The 17,871-nt window shown below is 43.5% G+C and overlaps 1 protein-coding gene across 2 annotated transcripts in view; it reads left to right on the top strand.

The window, feature by feature from the left end:
* Nucleotides 1-17,871, top strand: part of Zfat (zinc finger and AT-hook domain containing) — a 179,582-nt gene that overhangs the window by 102,809 nt on the left and 58,902 nt on the right. For both annotated transcript variants that reach the window (XM_021216301.2, XM_029548215.1), the window contains exon 11: nt 11,973-12,061. In XM_021216301.2, coding sequence (XP_021071960.1) covers nt 11,973-12,061 — 89 coding nt within the window. The remainder of the gene's footprint in view (nt 1-11,972; nt 12,062-17,871) is intronic.

Genomic DNA, 17,871 nt, shown 5'->3' with positions numbered 1-17,871 from the left:
TGTGTGTGTGTGTGTGTGTGTGTGTGTGTGTGTGTGTGTTCTTAGACTTTGTCTTAGGAAGACTAGAAATGAACACCTTGGGCAAGTTTACCAACACTTCCTGCTACACAGCCTCTTTAGCAGATTTATAACCGGGACTTATTTCCTCTGTTGCTGTAACAATTTGGCAAAGGTGTAGTGGCTTAGAGCAGTGGTGGGCTCATGCCATCATGCCTCTGGATGCCCACATTCTGTGATCACGGTGTCAGCACAACTGCAGTCCTTTGTGAAACTCTTGGGCAGAGTGCTGTTCCTACCTGTGCCGTGCACAGATGGTGAGCTCTTTGATTTGGAAGCTTTTCCTACGTTTTGAGAGCCACCAGTGCAGTGTCCTTCAGTCTGTCCCTGCTTCCTCACATCTGCTTTCTGTCTCTGATCCTCATGCCTCCTTCTTCAGATGCCATTAGACCCTCTACATGTTCCAGGATAGGCTCCAGCCTGAGGCAATTTACTTGGTCACATTATCTACAGACTTCTTTTCTCTCTATATGAAGTAATGTGCTGGTTTCAGGTTTGAGAATGTCCTTCCTTTGTGGCAGGTATGTGGCATTATTGACCTGCTACCCTGAGGTATTGGGCTCACATCAAGTACTTGGACCTTGTACCTGCTTCTCCACATGCCAGGGTTCTCTAAAGCACAGTAATTGGCAATGGTGGGAACTTGTAGCTGGATCACCAAGGGAAAGCCAAATCCACCTTCTCTTGGGCATTCTGTGCTCAGGGCACAGAGCCATAGAGAGTATCACTGTAGGAAAATGCTAAACACTACTTTTCTGGAAAAGAAAACTTTTCCAAAAATTACTAAAAATTTACTTATGCAAAAATCACCTTTTTCAGTAAGTCTGGATAAACAGTCATGAGACATTTCCACTTTATTCCTGTGGATATTTTTGCTAATAACAGTTTAGGCTTATGGAAATTCGTTCTCTAAGAACTTCAGGATCTCTTCAAGTCTAAGGTACATGTAAAGTTTGATTTGGCAGTGCTGTTTACTTAACAGACATTGCAAGCAAGTTTGCCTTCCATCTGCAGGCATCTTCCATTGCTGTGGCTTTGTGTTCAAATATAGTCCAAATGCCAGAATCTGAGTGCAATGGTTTAAGGTGCTTTGGTCACTGTGTTTCTTTTATATAAAACTATAACCAGCCCCTGAGAACCTGATGAAGCCAGCGCAGGTGTGGGTAAAGGCAAAGATAACAGTTATTCTTCATAGTGACCTTGTATATGTGTTAGAGCAGGCTTAGTGCTCAGAGTTCCCCTTCTTTGTGGGCAACCACATGTTCCTGTGCTTCAGCATCTGCTTCTGTATAACTTCCTGCTACAGCCTGGAGGTGATGCTCTGCTGGCTCCCATAACCACTCTTCTTCCACAACAGGCAGCCCATGGGCAGCAACTCCTAGAGGTCTGCTGGACCTTTTATCTAAGCTGGGACAAGGCATTGGGTGGCCACAGCCCGTCTTCCCCTACTGCACAAACTCTCCCTGTCCCATCAGCATAGAGTAGGTCAAGCAATTGTCCCAGCTAGGTCCTAAGCAAGGGTGGAGCTGAGGAAGGATCACTGGATTCCATTTCTCCCACTGTCTGGTGGCAGTTGAATTTAGAAAGAATCTGGTTCCCAAGCTGTGACTAGTAGGTCACAATCTATCAGTGGACATCTGCCCATATTCAAAGAATGAACCAGGAGCTCGTATTAGTTGAACAAACAGAAGAGGTTATGAACAGAGTTTGCCAGACCTTCCAAAATCTGTCTGTCCTAAGGCAATTGCTTCTGACTTCTCCCAGTGTCTTTGACATTTGTGCATGTGAGAACTATACCGTTGGATTTATATAGTATCTGTGGCTTAGTCATTTTGGGGATTCATCCAGGTTGTCATGCTTTTGGCTTTTTAACACCTGAGCCCCCTAACTCAATGAAGGAGATTTTTCCTAAGTAATGAGATGGTAAATACTGCAGTTTGTAGTTGATAGGCTTTGTTGCCACAGTCCTTCAAGGGGCCAGTATTGCAGAACTTGAGGGCTTTCTGTGATGCAGTCTCCCAAAGGAGGATTGCCTCCACTTTGTTTCATATTTCTTCTAGGAAAGACATGGATCAGAAGGCTTCTGACTGTTTAAAGAAGTTAAATCTTGGTTCAGAGGACAGTGGCTGAGATGAAACATAAATTGGGTCCCTTCTCTTGGGAATAAGGGATTCAAGACACAGTACCAAATCAGGAAACAGCCAGTCTGGGGTTCAGAGAGATAAGAACTCTCCTGAATCTTCAACATCAGCAGCTATTGGCACCATTTTTATTCCTCAGTGTCAGACTTGCCTCTGGACCGTCTGTGGGAGAGAGATCATCCTAATCTACTGGAGACGATGCTAATGACCTGGGATTTTTTTATTTTTTATTTTTTTTACACCAGAGGACAAATGACTTTAAATCACAAGAGAACACCTTCATATAGGTTGCACCGTTCTATCATTGGGGAGTGACTTCTAGGTGATATTTGTGTTTGATCATAGGTAAAGCTTATGCAGATGTGATTATGTAACTATGATGGCACTTTGATACTGTATTCACTCTTGGTGGCTATGCAGCCCATAGGGGAACTGGCTTTGCAGTTGTATTAACATGGTGAACCATGATGTGCTGGACCATCTCCTTAATTTTAGATAGTCTGTTATTTCTTTTCTACCCTCCAGTAGCCTTTGTGTCAGGGGGCTGTCTTTGACATGCATACCTTTCCTTAATAGGACCCTTCCTTAGGACACTTCTACCACAGGACTTTTGTTTTGTTCCTGTGCATTGACCACTGTTTTACTCTTCAAGTACTTTTACCAGAGACTTGAAAGTATATCTTAACATGTTCATTGTTAGCACTATGTGTTATGAAAAATGGTTAGCAATAGATATCCAGTCTTCTGGGTTATAATTGGTATTTATCTGACAACTCATAAAGTTGAGCAAGTACTGTACAGATTAAATGCCTGTGCTTCATGAAGCTTATGTAACATGTTCTGGGGTTTTGTGTGCTTGCTTTTGTAAGGGTTTATGTTGGTGGGCTAAAGCTGATTTTATTTTCTCTGGAGGAGGTGTGCATTCATACATTTCTTACTGGTTTAGCAGCTACCTATACTGGAGTTCTTGGCCAGTTGACAGAACCTTTTTGAGGACCCAAAACAGACAGTGGTTTATCATGAAAGTCCTTTGGGCTCTACAGACATAGTGACTATTTCTCTCCCCAAAGCTGGCTCTGTCTACTTAGCCACTTTCTTTTCACTGTCTATTTCAGCTTAACATCACACCCCCACTGGGGCCTTCCCAAATAAAGCAGCCTCAGGACCATGCCCCTCTTGCCCACCCCTTCATACTCAGCCCTCTGTGTCAGTAATGGTTCTTGGTTACATTTTATAGTAATTTATTTGTATTCTTGCATTTAGTTGCTGAGCCTCAAAGGGACTAGCTCCATGGTCTTGCTCATTCTTGTCTTCTGTAGTCAGGCATGGCTCTGGCATGTAGCGATTATTTCATGAGGGTTGATGAATAACTGAGCACAGCTGCCAGTCTGTCATCTGCACTCTGTGCTGTCCACCTTGCCCCTCTCTGCTTCCTTCCTTCCTTCCTTCCTTCCTTCCTTCCTTCCTTCCTTCCTTCCTTCCTTCCTTCCTTCCTTCCTTCCTTCCTTCCTTCCTTCCTTCCTTCCTTCCTTCCTTCCTTCCTTCCTTCTCTCTCTCTCTCTCTCTCTCTCTCTCTCTCTCTCTCTCTCTCTCTCTCTCTCTCTCTGTCTCCCTTAGCCACTGCCCACCCACCCCCATGCACACTGATTGGCTATTTTTTAAATAGTTCAATTCCTGGATCAGCTCAGGTCACTTGTTTTCTGGTGGCTTAGTCCTCTGTTGTTAGAACTGGAGATGGTACATAGGCCATGTCCCATCTCCAGTCATACCTACAGCTTGACTGTGGAGAGGGAAAGAGAGTGTGTTGCAGGGTATATGATCACACTTTGAACCCCAAGATTGTATTATTTACTGAAAAAAAGAGTTACTAGTTGTGGTGTGGCTCAGTCCTTAGAATACACCTTTAATCTCTCTGACTAGACTACAGACATGCCCTTAATTTCCTAACAATGAAGGTCAAATCATTTGTAGCAAGAAACACCCATGCTTGAAAGTGATGTCTAATTGAGTGGCAGACCAAGTGATGAATTTGACAGGACTGGATATGCCAACCCTCACAAGAAGAGAAGGAAACTTGAGGGACAGTGCAGAGAGAGATGGGGTCAGCTTTACTGGAACAGTTGTACAGAGATGGGTTGCAGAAAGAGAAAAAGCTAGACACAGGTGAAGACAGAATGAGCCAGAGAATGAGAAGGAGCCAGTAGATTAGATCAAATTGCCAGTTAGTTTGAGACCAAACAGAGAGTTAAGGAGAGTCTGAGGGAGTGGGGAGGGCAGTTGAAGCAGTCAGCTTAGAGGGGAGTTTGAGCCAGAACAGCTGAGTTGAACCAGCCAGCCAGAGATCAGAAAGAACTAGAGTAAATCTCAGAGGCTGAAAATATTCTAGGCCTAGATAAGATTGTCCAGAGGGGAGAAGTTTCCAGGACTAGGCCTAGGTTAACAGACAGAAGCAGGAAGCCTCCAGTTGACAATCACATCTGGTGAATAAAAGATAACACATTTATTTAGGAATTAGAGTTGGATGTACTTTGGTATATTAAAGTCCATATGTTTTAAACCCTTCTGTAAAATATGAAAAGTGCTCTTAGCATTCTGTATAAAGCTGTATTGTGAAATACATGTGTTCAATCAAAAAAAAAAAAAAAAAAAAAAGAGAAGATACTTGTCCAAGGGTGTTTGCGCAGCCCCGGTGAGTGCTGCTCTAAGCTCTCACTGGCCTCATCTTCACTGGCTCTCAATTCTCAGCACCCAGCTTGTAGAATGAAAGGATTACAGTTCTGGCCCCAGAGTGCCCACCGTGGGAAGGAGCTCATAGCTCAGCAGAGGTGCACTAGGTAACCGCTCTAGCCATTTTGTAAAGATGACAGCAACAGAAAGCATAAACTTCCACTGTCAGGAGCCTGAAAGTCCAGTGAGTGAGACAGATGATAAGCATGGTAAAAATCAATAAAGACATGCTGTGTTACAATGGAAATCTCGAACCATTTCAAGTACTGAGAAAACTTGGGAATGAAAGTAAAAATATAAGTAAAAAATGATTCAGGTTCTATACAAACGTTATGAGCTTCCTAGTACTTGAACTGAATCAACAAAGTAGGGTGTGGGGACTGTTGGATGGCTATGGAGTGACCCAGGAGAAGTGACAGTGGCTGAGCCAACAGAATGTGGATGACCTGAGAAGCGTCCCAACAACTGGGAAGAACAGGCTCTGGATGTGCAGAGTGCAGGGAGGGGAGATGGATTCACGTGACTGAAGGCCCATGCAGATGTTGCAGGCTTTGAGATTTGTTGTGTGTAGAGCAACCAAGAGCTTGTGGGAGACTGGAGCTAACAGTCTTTTATAAACGCATTGATTCCATACTGCATGCACTTTATCACAATTAATACATTTTTTCTCTTCTACCCTTAGTCTGTGTAGACAGCCTTACTTAGAGTTAATCTTGGATTCCCTTAGAGAATGCCAGGGAAATGAATAGCAAGAGAAAAGGAGGGTCACTGCTAAGTAGTTGGGGGCCCCTGTGGAAACGAGGCTCCCTCTGGTCCCCTGCATGTACCCTGTCTCATCTCTCAGGGGCTAATTCTTAGGTGCTCACCAGTCCTGTGCTTCAGTTATCCTTACAGTAGGGAAGAGTTTGTGTATCATGTTTTCTCCTGTAGCCCCTGATTAGCAGGGAGGATCCCAGGACCACACAGGGTGAACCAGCCACTTCTCCTGATACTCTTTTTCTTTGGTGTCTTTTTCTAATGGACAGCCGTTCTGTGAAACAGGCTGAGTTTATTTGTGAGAGGTACTGACCACCATGGATGGTGGCAGTTATTTCAGTCCTCATTAGATGAAATGATTCTCTATGCTAGGAGGTAGAATGGACCTGGGTCAGAGTCTGGGCTTTCTTGCTCCAGTTTATGACCTAGAAAACTGCTTAGCTCTGGTTTGCCTTCATCTCTGGTCTCAGTGCCCAATGGGAAGATGCACACCCAGCTCTAGGGCTGTTAGAAGGTGCCTAGGTGGGCAGTTTCGAAAATCAACCTCCTCTTTTGCTTTGTTGTTTTCTTTCTTGGGTGCCGTGTGGTTTGTATCTGCATAGAGCTGTGTGGTGTTCATCAGCCAGTGTTGTGAGGTCATTTTAATCCAGGGAAGAAGTAGCTTGCCCTCCACATTACACATAATTCCCAGGTATCTCTTGCTCTGGGAGCAACCTGGTAAGTCTGAAAATTGCTTCTTGATAACTAGTTGTAAATCTGCATTCCATTGTTTTAATTTGGCAACAAAGATCACGTTAAGTGCTCTTTCGGGCCTATTAGTTGGGGCTCTATCTGTTGCCTGGCTGGGTTGCCCAGGGTGGGGATGGCATTTGGAGACACCCACTTTCCTTGTGTGATGCCGAGCCTTGAGTACTAGGACATTCCAGTTCTTTCTATCAACGTTTCCTTTCCTTTTCTTTTCTTCTTTTTTTTTTTTTGGTTCTTCATAATTTTTTAAATTAAAATACAATTACATATTTTTCTCACTTTTCTTCCCTTTAGTCCTTCCCATGTTGTGCCCCAAACCCCACTTCCTCTTGAAATCATGGCTCCATTTTCTATTTTGTTATTGTTATTGTTGCACTCCTCAGACATGTGCCCCTAAGATATACCTGTCACTGCTCAGTTTGTTTAGTGTTCCTTGCATGTAGATAATATCAGGGATGGCCACCTGGTGTTGGGTAACCAAGTAGGGGACTCATCTCTTGGAAAGGCAAGCTCTCCCTTCCTCAGCCATCCTCAGTTGTCTGTAGTTCTTTGTCTGTGGGAGCCCCCCTAAGAGTTTCCTTTTCAATGTTAGCATGTCTAGTGGAATTGTATTTATTCAGACCTTGTGTAGGCAGCCATATTGCTGAGGTGTCATGGGTAAAACTTCTCTGTCGTTTCTAAGAGATACATTCTCACTGCAGCTTTTCTGGTCCTCTGGTTCTTTTAGTCTTCCCACCTGATTTCCATCAGTGTTCCCCGATTCTAAGTGCAAGGAATCTGCCGTAGATGTGTCAGTTGGGGTTACTTGTGTGTCTGTGTTTTTTATATTCAATTTCGACCTGTTGTGGTCTCCTGTAATCATTAATGAGTAATGAGAGCTACACTGTATCTTTCAGTATAATAATAAATAGTTAAAGTACAGTTAAGATTCATGATGGTTTAATAAAGTAGCAGTAGTAACTCTCCTCTAAGATCCATAACTTCACTAGTGGGTAGTTGGCTGGATTTTCAGTGTCAGACAGGATTTCCTTATGCTGAGGGGACCATAACTCTAAATAGAGAGTTCCTTGTTACCTCCAAGATATAAGTGCCACACTCGTGTTATTCTGCTATGATGCCTGTCCTTGTTGCTCATAATTACTTAGAAGTATTCATTGTTTCCATCTCTTGGAATTAGTACCTTCCAATATTATGAAAGCTTGTCCTCAGAGTGCAGCCTTTTCAAGTCAGATATAGCTAGGGTCCTCCAGTTCTTTTTTCCAAAGTATATTATGTCTTCAGCAATAAGGACTTACCTTCAAACTCTGTGTAGTGGTTTGAATGAAAATGACCCTCATTAGTCTCATATATTGAAATAGTTGGTCCCCAGTTGGTGGAACTGTTTGGGAAGGACTGAGGTGTGACCTTCTTGGAAGAGGTGTGTCACTGAGGGTAGGGTTTGAAGTTTCAAAAAAAATGCATGCAATTCCTCTATGTCTTGTTTGTGGATCAATATATAAGCTCTCAGATATTCCTTTATTCTACCATCATGGACTCTGACCCTGTGAAACCATAAGCCAAATAAATGGTTTCAATCATGGTGTTTTTATCAAAGCAATGGGAAAGAAACTAAGACACAAGATGCAAGTAAGAGCAACAATAAAGCCTAAAATTGAACAAAATACACATAAGACTGTAGTGTAAGTATAGTTATCCCAATTGAGCCAACCCTTCTTCCTCCACAGGCCATAGACTATCGAACAAAAGCCCCAGTACTTGAAATCTTTCAAATTTTAGTCAGGTCACTCCAAGAGACAACCCCCACTTGCCTGCCAAGGATTTACTTTTTAAAGATTTATTTTACTCCGTGTATGCATGTGAGGGGAGATGTGAATCCTCCAGAGCTAGAATTATATGTGGTTGTATGCCATTTGACATGTGTTCTGAAACTAAACTCTAGTCCTCTACAAGAGCAATGCGTATTCTAAACTGCCGAGTCAGCTTCCTGGTACTTCAAGAGTTCTTTTTAGTACTTAGTCTTTTATTTTATGATCTCGTTTTTTGATACGGAGAAGAGTTCTATCCACTTTTCTTCCCCTCTATAATAGTAAAGAAATCAAGCCTCTTTTGGGGCTGCTAGAGCCACTCCGATGTTGCTCCCTGAATCATAGGTCAGTGGAAAGGCGTGCGCGGCTGAGGTTACACTGGTGATATGTGGGACTGCGGGGCCTGTGTCTGTGGAAATGTTGATAATATATTTAAGAAAACATATTGATTGCTCTCTAACTATAACTTGCATACATACTTTACAAGTTAAAAAAAAAATCCAGTTTGGACTTGAAGATTTAGTAAAATTGGGGTGGAGAGATAACTTAGTAGTTGAAAGCACTTTCTGCTCTTCCAAAGGAAAAATTTGGTTTTCAGCAACCACATTGGTTGGTTCGTGACTGCCCATAACTCCAACTCCAGCTCCAGCTGATTGTCTTCCTTCTCCCATCCTCTATGGGCACCCAAATATACATGACATAGATACATACATATACATGTATATACATACACTGTGCAAGTATGTGTGTGCATTTGTGTATCACACAAACACAGATACAAGTAAAATCTAGAGTTTGGAATTCATACACTTAAGAAGATAGGTACAACTCTAGTAGTAATATTTTTGAACCATTTGGTTTTGGTTGTTGTTTTTGCTGTTCTTATGAAAACTGTTATGCGTATGAGATGTAACTGTTTTCTTATTTTTTTTTTGCCCATTTCAACTTAATAAAATGTATGAGATATAGTCATATATGTCTGCACCTAGACATTAGGTTTCTGAGATGATAAATGCATGGCAGCCCATCCTGTGGGCAGGTAGTTACTGTGTGTGGGGTGGGAAGCACACTGTGGTAAAATGGTTCATAGGGCATGGTTGGAAGAAAAGCCTAATGCTAAATGGAATAGAGAGAGTGATGACATCAGGGCAAGACCCTACCCAGCCTAGCTTCCAACATGTAAACAGGAATTTTAAAAAAAAAAAAGTGTAAGCAGTGAAGGAAACCATCAATATCGGGAAGCTGACAAAAATATATTTGAGTGACAGAGCCAAGTTCTAGCCTCAGCAAGTAGCACTGACCATGTGGTTCTAGCTTTAGACTCAAGAATAGAAAAAGGGGGTGTGTGTGGAATTTCCCTCTGTGGTTAAGGAAAGCTGAGGGCAGATGTATGTCAGGTATGTCCCTGCATGGAAGTGAAGAGAGGCCATTTCATGAAGTTGCAAAGGTGAAGCCTGAATTGTGTTAGAGATCCCAAGATGTTGGAGATGCTATAATCATGGGGTGCCTGCCAAAGAAAGCTACAAAGAGGGAGTGGAACCAGTCCATGACAGAGAAGTGTGTTGCAGTCAGCAACACTGAAAGCAGTGGGGGATCTGAAGTGTTTTGACATCAGATTTGGGGATGCAGAATTTGGAGACTGCCCTGCTGGCTTTCATTCTTGCTTTGATCCAGTATTTTCTCACCGTGCCTTCTTTACTCCCTTTTGGAATGGTGATGCATATCCTGTGCCATTATATACTGGAAGTGTGTGATCTGGTGTTTGATTTTGATTTTATAGGAGGTTACATTTAAGAGATTGCCATGAGTTGCAGAAGAGACTTTTTGGGCTTTGAAGAAGTCTTGAGACTGTGTAAGCCTATGGGAACTTTTGAAGTTGGACTAAATGCATTTTCCCATCATGATATGGCTACAAGCCTGTTGTCAGGGAGTGGGCTGTCCTAGTTTGAATACGCGTTTATATATTTGAATTGTTAGTCATCAGGGAACGACATTACTTGAAGTGGATTAGGAGTTGTGGCCTAGTTGGAATGTCTCCCCTAAGGGTAGGCCTTCGGGTTTCAAAAGCCAAGGCCAGGTTCAGTATTTCTTCTTGCTGCCTGCTGATCTAGATATAGAACTCTTAGCTTCTTTAGCACCATGTCTGCCTGTGTGCCCTCATGCTCCCCACCATGATGATAATGGACTAATCCTCTGAAACTGTAAGGAAGTCTCAATTAAATTCTTTGCTTTATGAATAACCTTGGTCTTGGTGTCTCTTCAATGACTAAGGCAATGGGTGGTATCTCAAATAGTGGGTTGAGGGAAGAGATCTGAGTAGAAGGTGTAGGTTTGGGCATCAAGTGTGTGCCCAGACTGTAGGGAACAGTCATGTGCAAAGATACTTCAGAATGACAAGAGTGTGGGCTATCAGTTTATAGAGGTACTGCCACCAAGATGCTCAGTGACTAGTCAGACACATATAGGTGCTGATGATATAGTACCAAAGACTAAGGCTTTCTGGTCAGGTTGTCAGCAGAGACTCAGGTAGTAGAGTCATCTACTAACACCGGGAGTGACATCAACCGTTGGTCTGACCGACTGGTTACTTTGGTAGGAACAGGTGTCAAGACCAGTTGTACCTTTGCTCAGTTTGCTTTGACTTCAGGGTTTCAGAAGAATAGGGAATGGAAGTATGGAGAAGTCTTGCTAGTCTGGTCTAATGGAGATGTGTGGAGTTCCCCGGAGGAGCAAGAATTTCTTAGGATCCATACCGCTGAGGCAATAGTTGTGTTTGTATAATGCTGGCACCATTGGGACCATTTTCTACTGCAGGAAGTAGGGCATACTTCTGTTTGGTTACTTATTTGTATGATTGCAAATGGAGAGTTTGGTTACTCTCATCAGGAGCAGGGTGGTGTGTTCCACATATCCATCTCTTTGTTTTTAACATGTTCACCCATTCACCTGATTGTTGACTATTGCTAAAGTAGTGATCTTCTCTGACGTTGTCTTTGGCACTTTTGAAGTTATGCTATTGGCTCTCCTTCTAGCATGGGAGCTGTGTACAGTGACCTTTCTCCATGTAGAAAGTCATTCTACAGATTCCTCTGCTGTCCACGATCCTCTTCATTGAGATGCCCCGATCCTCAGTGTTCTGCTGTCCTCGTCTCCAGACCAGCCCGCGACTGCACACTTCCATTCCAGGAGGAACATGGGGCTCATGTTTCTGACCATGGTGTGGCCTTTTCTGCTGCTCTTGTGCGCCCTCTCTCTCTCTCTCTCTCTCCCTTCCTCCCTTCCTCTTTTCCTCCCTCCCTTCCTTCCTCCCTCCCTCCCTCCCTCCCTCCCTCTTCCTCACATCTCTTCCATCCCTTCCTCTGTCTTTTCCTTTCTTCCATCTCCTCCTTTTCTTCCCCTTTCTCTCTGTCTCTCATGAGCACTTCTCTTTTTTCAGTGTCCTCTGGAGGTGGCTGGGTATTCGCTTTTCTCCCTTTAGGAGTCCACTGTAACGTTCCTGCTCAGAATCTTCCTAGACAAAGCTGACAGCTCGCTCTCTTCCTTCAGTGGGTGAGCTCCTGCTTGCTCCTCCTTGCTGACGACTGATCACACTGCCTGTGTCTGTACACTGCCTTCTTGATCCCCTCTGAGAATCTGCTTTCCTACCTGGCAAGGGACACCTGTGTGTACGTGCACGGTCCCTTTACATGCAGGAGCTACCAGCCTGGCAATGATCACTTTGTCCTCCGCTTCGTTCCAGGGAAGCAATTCAAGTGCACGGTGTGTGACTACACAGCAGCCCAGAAACCACAGCTGCTGCGACACATGGAGCAGCATGCCTCCTTCAAGGTAAGCGGCATGCGAGGCGAAAGTGGGAAGGACACAAGTGGACACACAGCACTTGTGGCGTTGCTTTGCTTTCCAGCCCTTTAACAGTCATATGCGGAGTTTACTTGGTGCTCCCTCGTTCTATAAGCATAGCGTTTCTCTGTGTTTGGGAAGCCAAGTCAAGAAACCGTGCTGCACAGAAAACAAGGCATGCAATTCCCACTCAAAACTGGAGTGAGTTTCAAGGAGTGTGAAGTAGAGACATTGGGAGGTGTATCCTTGCCTTCAGGCCTTGGGTTTCTACAGGTAAATTGCCTGCAATCAGGTAGAGTCCACCTGTTTACAGGCCTGGCAGGCCTCTATTTGAGTGGAGAACATTCTGGTATACCCACTGTAGCTCCCAGCACAGTACTTCTCAGGCTTCCTAATGCTGCCACCCTTACATACAGTTCCTCACGCTGTTGCCATTACCAACCATAAGCGTATTTTACTGCTACTTCATAATGGTGATTCTCCTACTGCTCTGACTTGTAATGTAAAAATCTGATTTGCAATTTCTGTGAAAGGGTTGTTTGACACCCCTCCCCCAAGGGTTCATAACCTACAAGTTGAGAACCACTGGCCTCTCATGTATGGGGGTTGGTGGATGGAGTCCTGTTTTTTTTTTCAGTGTGTTTGGTAGCATCTACTTAGCCAATCTCTCATGGAATTATGGAGATGAAGAAAGATGACCTACTGTGTTTCTCAATAAAAACTTTGCATGTCACTTAAGTCAGCTTGACCCGTGACATTGTTACATCTGCTGATATGTGCTCAGAGAAATTGAATTTTTAAGGTTTGTGACCATTATGCTTTAAAATGCTTTTTGAAGTGCCTTATATAGAATCTCATAGAATTGTCTAATCTGGAAGGAATGTTGGTCACCACATTCGGGCTTTCTCTTATTGAACATCTCAGGCTCTGGCTTTGTGTAAGGAGATTCATAACTGTCACCTTAGAGCTCCCAATGGTACATTCTGCTGCCCTTGCTTATCAGATGAGAAACCTGAGCCTCAAATTGAGCTGTCCAGCTGTAGTCTTTTCTGCCACAGACTCTGATTTCAGCTGGTGTTGTCTTGTTGACCTTGTCTGTCATTTGTGAGGTGAGAGGACCTTCCCCAGCAGCAAGCTCATCCTGTGTTCAGAACAGCTTGTGAGGCCTCTTAGGACTTCTCATACAGTTGAAGGACTTAAAGCACTCGGAGTGTGCGGGCATACACTTTTAGCATCCAGAAAACAAAGGAGACAGAACTTAAACTGCATCCTCCCACTGTTCAGTGCTCTTCCTGCTGTATCTTCTCAGTGAATTTGGGCAGGAGGGGAGAATTGGGAAAGCTATAATCATGAAGACAGTTTTCAGGTGAACATGAGCTGCTAAGGTGGAGCCCACATATCACCTGGAGTACCACATGACTGAATCTGTTAGGTCTTCAGTTTTATCCCTATTTTTCTATGTAATTGAAGCAAAGGGCTTAGTTTCATGTCTTATGGAACACAAGCGTATTTCATTGGGAGATGATACTCCAAGAGTAGTGTATTTATCATGCTAGAGAGCAGAGGACCAAAGCAGCCTTCTGTCTTTGTAAATGAGGAATTAGGTCAGCTGCAGGTAATTCTTCTGTTTCTGTTTCAGTGGCCTTTGCAGTCATTCTTGGTTTACACTGGTCCTGATGAGATTAGGTGAAGCAGGCTTTATCCCTGAGCAAAATTCTCAGTTTCTAAGGTTTTTGACTGTGGCTTAGGTGCTCGGGAGAGGAGTGTGGGGTTTATTCTGTTAAGCATCTACACAGGCAGTTACCATATATTTCCTCCATTGTATCTTTGGCATCCCGTGCAGAACCTGTGGTTGCTGCATTTAGCTGGTTCCTGGGCCATGGCTGGTCTCCCCCAGACTCCCAGTGTATTCAGGATTCTCTTTATCAAGTATCCATAGCTTAGAATGAAACTCACACATGTTGAGCAACACCACAGGCAGCCTTGGTTTCTCGTCCTATAGCTCTTCTGTGTCAGTTTGTCTAAGTGGAGTTTCTCAGTTTACAGAACAGCATGAAGTTGTTCCACACCAGCCTCTATCATCCAGACAGTAGTAATCACTCTTCTGTATTCTCCCCTCTCATCTCAGGTTGATTTCCTCTTGCTAAAATAGATTATCACCACATTGTGTTGAAAGAACATACACATTTTATGATTCTGTACCTCAAAAGTCTAGCATGCTCTTCCCCCTGCCCCCAAGATCAACTCTGAATGTTGGCAGGGCCAGATCTCAGGTCCATGCCCTTGTCTTTCCTCACTGCTAGAGTCACCTATAATCCATGGCTTATAGCCACTTTCTCTATTTCAAAGCCAGTAACATGGCATGTCCCCTCACGTCTTCTGCTCTGAATTTCCTCTCTGACTTTTAAAGATCCATTTTGGGCTGCTGGCGGGTGATGTTGGAGAGATGGCTGTTGGGGAAGTACTGCGTTGACCAAGCATAAGGTCCTTATTTTATTCCCCGGCACTCACATGAAGAGCTGGCTACAGTGGTTCAGGCCTGTAACCCTGGTGCTGGGGAGTCAGAGACGGGCAGATCCCTGGATCATGATACGCATACAGTGAGCTCTGGGTTCACTGAGGAAACTCAGAATATAAGGTGAAAACTGATTACAGAAGATTAGCAACCTGACGTTGACCTCTGGCCTCCGTGTGCCCTCACGCTCACATGCACATGGGTATATAAACACACTGCATGTGCACACACACACACACAGAGAGAGAGAGAGAGAGAGAGAGAGAGAGAGAGAGAGAGAGAGAGAGAGAGACTCTGTGCTTGCTGGAGACGTGTCTCAGGTGGTAGAGTGTTTGCCTATCATATACTCCATTTCAGTTTCCACCAAGTCAATCAGAAACGACAGCACGTTTGTAATCCCAGCACTCAGGAATTGGACACAAGAGGCCCAGTATTCAACTTTGACTATGTAGCAAGTTCAAGACCACCTTGGGATTCAGGACACCATGTCCCAAATAATTAAATATTTAAAGGCCCCTGTGATGACCCTCACACAACCCAAGTAAAGTCCTTATGGTTTGGTCAGGTGTCTAGTGACCTTAATTTCTGACTCCTGTCCTTCAGTTCTTACTGGGTTTTCTTCAGTGACAGGGCTGAACCCAGGTCTTGTACACTCAGAAAGCACTCTTAACTCTGAGCCAATACCCCCACCTAATTCCTGTAGTCTTCAGTCCTTTTCAACAGTTTCGTGGATTAGGACATGGGTGTCTTGAGAGGGGCACTGTTCTGCCAATCATTTCCCCCACAGTTTTTCCTTTCATGTCTGTGGAGGAGCCTTTCTATGGAGGCCAGAAAGAAACATTTCATCTGGCAGCGAATGCTGCTAAACACCCAAGTTTCTCTTTTTCTCTACTGTTCTGTGTGGGCAGGGCTCCTCAGGCAGATACTACTGAACTTTTGCAGTTGGTTTGCAAAATGAAAACAATTTGCTTTTCCTGAGGTGGATTTAATAATTTATAGTGTATGGCTTGTGACAGGAAACACTGGGGTAAGGCAGATTCCTAGATTGTTTTTTAGAAATGGCATATTTCTATTTATGTATTTATTTAGTATTCATTAAATAGGACTTGAAAATGCTTATAAATTTCTTTCTTCATAGAATCTAGAGTGCTTTTGAAGCAATTTTTAAAAGATGAGTTTGCAGTCCAACAGTAAATGAGATTTTTTTTTTTTTTGATGGAAATCACTGCATCAGCTTTACCACTGATAAAGCTTTGCTGGGTTCTGTGGCATAGCTGAGTGTCTTGATGGTTTGCTAAACATGCTTCACTTCTGAGTCAGAGCTGAAAGCAGAGTAGAGGACCCTCCCAGCTGAAGGCAGGGTAGAAGACCCTTTGTGCGCTTAGAATCATTGCGTTCCCTTGAGTACCTCCAGTCATTTTTACACTTCATGAAGAGACTTACAAGCTCCTTGTCACTGCTGCAGACGTATTGGGTTCTACGCTTTATTTAATATTGCCCCTCACAATTCAGTCCTTTGGTTGCTCCCAGTTTGTTATAAATAACTGCTCAGTGGGCATCTTCATGCAGGAAGCATTCTCTTGCCTCCTAAAATCTAATGGGTGATAAAGTTGAGAGCCAAGCTCATTACACCACTGAGACATCACAGATATTGCCTGCAATCAAAACACATCCTCAGGGGCCCAGTCTGCCTTGACCTTGCATGGCTTAGGGACTGACCTAACTGTGTGACAACAGGCATTTAAGAACAAGAGGCACACATAGAGAAAAGCTGGACTTTTATGTTGACACACCATCAGCCCAGAAACTCAGTGTGTCTGCTTTATACATCCAAGTCATGGAGGTGGGTTTATTATATATAGGTGAAGTGAAAAAGGGAACAAGGTTAGCACATCTATGTAGGCGGGTCTCTGTATCGGAGAAGTCTCGTACTATAAATATCAAGGAAGAAGGAATTACAGTTCATATTATCTGCATAGACTGTCACCATCCACACAGGGACCAGAGGAAGGCTTTGCCAATTCCCTGAGCCTGAGCCCAGGAAGCCGTTGCCTTGGGTCTGAGGCACTGGGATCCTTGTCATGGTTGTGCTCAAGTCAATGATACAGCTGCACTCAGGACTTATCCACTTCTGCCATATTCTCTCAGGACTTCCTCCACTCCTCACAATAGTCAACATGTGTGACCTTAGAGGAGTGCTGGAGGAGGTACCTGGTTGTGATGGGCGACCCCCGAGCTGGAGGGTTTAAAATAGTGGCCTGGGCACCATGTCTAGATGTATGATGCCTAGATTAAATGCAACCAGGAATAGTTGGTTAGTTCCATGATGTTCATGTCACTGTCAGACCAGTGAGCATGCACCTCCAGGTGAGTTGTTGTTATAGCTCAAACAAACTATTTTTAAATGAAGTCTTGCTTTTTATCTAAAGAAGAAGCTTCCTTTAATTCTTTGAGTGGTATATCCGTTGAGACTGGTCTAGATACTAGTTCTGAAAATGTAGTCCTGCTGTACTTTTTCCTGTCGTGAGAGATGTGGTGGGTGTGGAGGGTGCTGATGCTGGAGGTGTGCAGGGGAGAAAGAGAAGAGGAGGGGAAGAGAGAAGTGAGGGGATCAGGAAAAGAGATGGCTAGATGAGTATCACAGGGAAGTCAAGTCAGCCATGGGCCAGAGTCTCACATATAAATGATTGTTTAGACCAGCCTTGCTGAGTTGAGCCATTCTGTCTTTCCTTGGATTATTTCCTAGCTTCATTGATTAGCTCATTCATTCAAGGAAACTGAGATTTCTCTTAACATACTTTGAGATTATCAAAGCCTCAGAATGACTAAGATGACTTTAAAATTCAAGGGAAGTGCTGAACAGCTTAAATTATTTTCATATGATGCTTTTAATTTATCTTTTATTCTTTGAAGACTGATCTCATAGGCAAGTATGCAACAAGAATTGGTCACAAACAAGAGAATAATGTGGGTACATGATAAAATGTTCAACTTCATTGATTAAAAAAATCAGCAAAACCATGCTATGATTACTTTTCACTTGTATCAGTAAACACCAGAGTTCAAGGACACACTCCATTGAAAGCCATGAGGAAATAGTGCTGTTCATATATTGTTGTTGGGAGTAAAGTTGGCATGTTCCTCAAGGAGGTGAGTGCAGCAGAAACTGCTCTAACTGCAGGCGTGTCACAGAGTACGCAAAATGGTCACTTGTAAGAACTCATCTACTCCATAGATCTTTGCAGGTATATGAAACAACTGTGCAGGGTCATTTATTAGAAAT

This window comes from Mus pahari, chromosome 17 (assembly GCF_900095145.1).
Source record: "Mus pahari chromosome 17, PAHARI_EIJ_v1.1, whole genome shotgun sequence".
Lineage (NCBI taxonomy): Eukaryota > Metazoa > Chordata > Mammalia > Rodentia > Muridae > Mus > Mus pahari.
Note: the sequence above shows the minus strand (reverse complement) of the source record. Positions and strands in the feature narration are given on the sequence as shown.